Below are 4,114 nucleotides of genomic sequence, written 5' to 3'. Positions count from 1 at the left end.
ACATAAAAGACACCATTTCGAGCGTGGCCGTTTTCGTGCGGGTGACACGTAAAAGCACGCACTACACTTCTCTGAGTGGTTGGCGTTAGGAAGAGCATCCAGCTGTAGAAACTCTGCCAAATCAGACTGGAGCCTGGTGTTGCCATCCGGTTTCACCAGTCCTCAGTCAAATCGTCCAACCCATGCTAGCATGGAAAGCGGACGTTAAACGATGATGATGATGATGATGATGATTGTGGTTGATGACCTTATTTATATGCAGCATTCAAATGCTGAGAGAAGACAGAAAACACATACACACTCACATATACACATGTATGTATATATATATCTATACCACCTACCTACATCCCTATCTGTGAAGGTGCATGGCTCAGTGGTTAGAACATCAAGCTTGCAATCATGAGGTAGTGAGTTCAATTCCTGGACCAAGCTGTGTGTTGTGTTCTTGAGCAAGACACTTTATTTCATGTTGCTCCAGTGCACTCAATTGTAGAAATGAGTTGCGATGTCACTGGTGCCAAGCTGTATTGGCCTTTACCTTTCCCGTGGATAACATTGGTGGCTTGGAGAGGAGAGGCTAGTATGGAGGGTAACTTTTTAGGTGTAATCCCATGGTCATTCATGACCAAAGGGGGTCTTTTACATTACTACATGCCTACCTACCTACCTACCTACCCACCTACCTAATCCCACTTACCTATATATAGGTGCAGGTATGACTGTGGTAAGAAGCTTGCTTCCCAACCACATGGTTTTGGGTTCAGTCCCTCTGTGTGGCACCTCGGGCAAGTGTCTTCTACTATAGGCTTGAGCTGACCAAAACCCTGTGAGTGGATTTGATAGACAGAAACTGAAAGAAGCCCTTCATATATATATATATGTATGTATGTATGTATGTATGTATATATCTATGTGTGTGTGTCTCTGTATTTGTCCCCCATTACTACTTGACAACTGGTGCCAGTGTGCTTACATTCCCTTAACTTAGCGGTTTGGCATACGAGACTGATAGAATAAGTACTAGGTGTAAAAAATAAGTCCTGGGGTTGATTTGTTTGACTAAAATCCTTCAAGGCAGTGCTCCAGCATGGCTGAAACAAATAAAAATATAACTATATGTATATATGTGTGTGCGTATGTATTTCTCACTATAAATCTGTATATTTCATGTAAATTTTTATATCTCTTGTCTTTATTTTTCATAAAGAATATTTGAGATTTTCCCAACAAAAATCTTCTCTGCAGATCTTTGAAAAATCTGTTGTCTTGAAAGTAAGTAAGTTGTATTGGTACTTATATTTTATCTTATTTGTATACTGGTCAGTTGAAATTGTTGAACCATTCACTTGTAGTGTCTGTATATTCTTTCATGAAAGAAAACTATTAAAGAAAGCTCTGGATGCAAATTAAGAGGTTTTTGCTAGGAAAATGGTACAGGTAAATCCAGACACCAAAGGCCTATTCTTCAGTGAGATGATTGTGTTGATAATTATAATTCCTTATATTAATACAAGGTTTGAAATTTTGATTGCAGATGCTGGTGCCACTTAAAAAATACCCAGTATATTCTGCAAAGTGATTGGTGTTAGGAAGGGTATCTAGCTGTTGAAATCACGCCAATGCAGAAAATAAAGCTTGGCACAATTCTCTGGCATGCCGGCTCCTGTGAAACCATCCAACCCATGCCAGCATGGCAAACGGAGGGATGAAAGGTGAAGTTGTACCTAGTGGGATTTGAACTCGGAATGTAAAGAGCTGGAGTCTAATGATTCTGCCAACTCAGTAATTGTTGTAATACAACGTCTGTTTGCTAAGATGTGGCCATTATCAAAGTAGGTGTTCTTGTGGTGGATGTTCTGTATTTTGTATTATTGATCTTGTTTGGGATGGGTCAGTGTTGTTTTCAAAATGATTTGGAAAGGCATGGTATAAATGACTTGGTCAGTCACCTTGCTACATCTGTTATGTATGCTAACAACTTCATTTTGAATGTTCTACTTGATACTGTTGGGGAGAGCTAAACCTTCATGCAGGAAAATTTGAATAAAGAAATTCTCGAAATACCTTATCTTCTGACTAACCTTACCTTAAAGTTCAGCTCTGTTTTGGCTGGAAAAATTCTTTCCTGATATACTTCTTTTGTTTTCTTATTACCAGGCATTTGAACATTTGCAAAATGTGGAGTTGATCAAACCATTGGATGGCAGCTGCACTCGTGTACAGAAGGAGTACCGACCCATGACACTTCTTGTACATCCCATGCAATTGAAAGAAGTCTTACAGAAATTTCCATCATGTCCAATTGAAGTAAAACATTGGGCTACAACCTCTGTTATTTAGCCACTTATACTGGTTCGAGCCTGATGGTTGTGGCCATACAGGAGTACCACCATAAACAGACTATAAGAGACAAAATGCAGGTTGCCACATTAGTCAGCCTGCTGTGACCCCATTTACTATGTTGCTGAGAAAACTCACCAAACATCAGATGTTTGAAGAAGACACCTCTGTTATTTCTGTTGTTCATTTTACAGATTATCTCTCTTTTTCCATGAAAAATTCAACTCAGTCAAACACAATAAAGAAAGCAATTATTATTTTAATAATTTCTTGTTAAACTACTATCTGACAAAATAACAATAAAAATATTTGTATTTATTTAATTAATGTGTTCTTTTCACGAAGTAAAAGAAGGGTAAATACCCCTTCAGTCATGAATGACCAAGGAATTGTACCTAGAAAGTTACCCTCCCAGGCACAAGTCCGGGCAAGGTTGTTTATGGAAGACTAGCAGTTGCCCATGCATACCAACCTCCCCTCTCCACCAATGTTATCCAAGGGAAAGACAAAAGCCAATACAGCTTGGCACCAGTGACATGCTATATATTCTTTTATTCTTTTGTTTCAGTCATTTTACTTTCAGGATTTTAGTTGAAGAAATCGACCCCTAGACTTATTCTTTGTAAGCCTAGTACTTATTCTATCATTCTCTTTTATCGAACCGTTAAGTTATGAGAACGTAAACACACCTACATCGAATATCAAGTGATAATGGAGGGGGGGCGGACAAACACAGATACAAAGACACGTACACATAAATGCATACATATTATTCTATTATATGCTTCAGCCCTAAGGCTGTGGCCATACTGGGTCCCTGCTAGTGTAATCACCTTTTAATTGACCAATTCTATGTGATTGGCTTTTGGTGAAGGAGGGAGTTCGACACTGCTGCCTTCTTTTGATTTTTCTGTCTTGATATTGGTTCATCTGGGATCTTGGATAGCAAGAAGTCAAGTTGTTTCTTAAAAACATCTACTCCCTCTCCATGGAGTTCCCTCAGATGTTTTGGCAATGCGTCAAATAGCTGTGGAGCCCAAGCTATTGCAGTACATGGTCCTCCCCTTAGCTGGAACTTTTGCAACAGTGCAGTGACGTCCAATTCGAGGTCTAACTCAATTCCAAAGTTTGGTGCCAGCCCCTCCAGTATCTTCCACACATATATCACTGCATACCTCTCCCGTCTTCGCTCCAGGGAGTAGAGTCATAGCTTTTTCAATCTCTCCCAGTAGCCCAGCTGTTCCATTCATGCAATCTTCTTTGTGTAGCATTACTGAACCGCCTCAAGTTCCGCTATTAATCCAACACTGTAAGGTAACCACAGTTGAGAGTAGTAGTCCAGACGGCTGAGGAGAAATGTTCTCCACAGGACCAGCATAGTTTCCTGGTTCCTTGTTCTGAAGTTTCTCAGAATCCATCCGGCCAATCACCTGCATACTGCCACCATCTTGGTGATGTACATATGAAACGAGTCATCGTTGCTCATATCAATCTCAAGATCGCGTACCATATGTGATTCTGGGATTGCCGCACCTTTTGGTCCAAAGTATCATTGTTGCGACTTCTGAGCACCAATTAGCTGGTAGCGGAGGGATTGAAATTTGCCTACATTAAATTGCATGTTGTTGTCCTCAGCCCATTTATATATGACGTCTAGGTCTTTCTGTAGAAGATTAGCATCAGAAGATTCCTTGACTGATATATACATATATATATCAGGTGCGCACAGAAACATACACACACACACACACACACACACACACACACACAC

The 4,114-nt window shown here is 40.0% G+C and overlaps 1 protein-coding gene across 3 annotated transcripts in view; it reads left to right on the top strand.

Moving 5' to 3' along the window:
* The window catches only part of LOC106870698 (origin recognition complex subunit 4), a 44,659-nt gene extending 41,993 nt beyond the window's left edge, over positions 1 to 2,666 (top strand). For 2 of the 3 annotated variants that reach the window (XM_014916863.2, XM_014916864.2), the window contains exons 12-13: positions 1,211 to 1,275; positions 2,161 to 2,666. In XM_014916863.2, coding sequence (XP_014772349.1) covers positions 1,211 to 1,275; positions 2,161 to 2,343 — 248 coding nt within the window. In that variant the 3' untranslated portion in view covers positions 2,344 to 2,666. Of the gene's footprint in view, positions 1 to 1,210; positions 1,280 to 2,160 lie in introns of all 3 variants that reach the window. The other variant, XM_052968896.1, reaches the window with a different exon arrangement.
* The last annotated feature ends 1,448 nt before the right edge of the window (positions 2,667 to 4,114 follow it).

Source organism: Octopus bimaculoides, chromosome 6, assembly GCF_001194135.2.
Source record: "Octopus bimaculoides isolate UCB-OBI-ISO-001 chromosome 6, ASM119413v2, whole genome shotgun sequence".
NCBI classification, from domain to species: domain Eukaryota; kingdom Metazoa; phylum Mollusca; class Cephalopoda; order Octopoda; family Octopodidae; genus Octopus; species Octopus bimaculoides.
The sequence above is the reverse complement of the archived record's forward strand: the minus strand, read 5'-3'. Positions and strand labels throughout refer to the sequence as shown.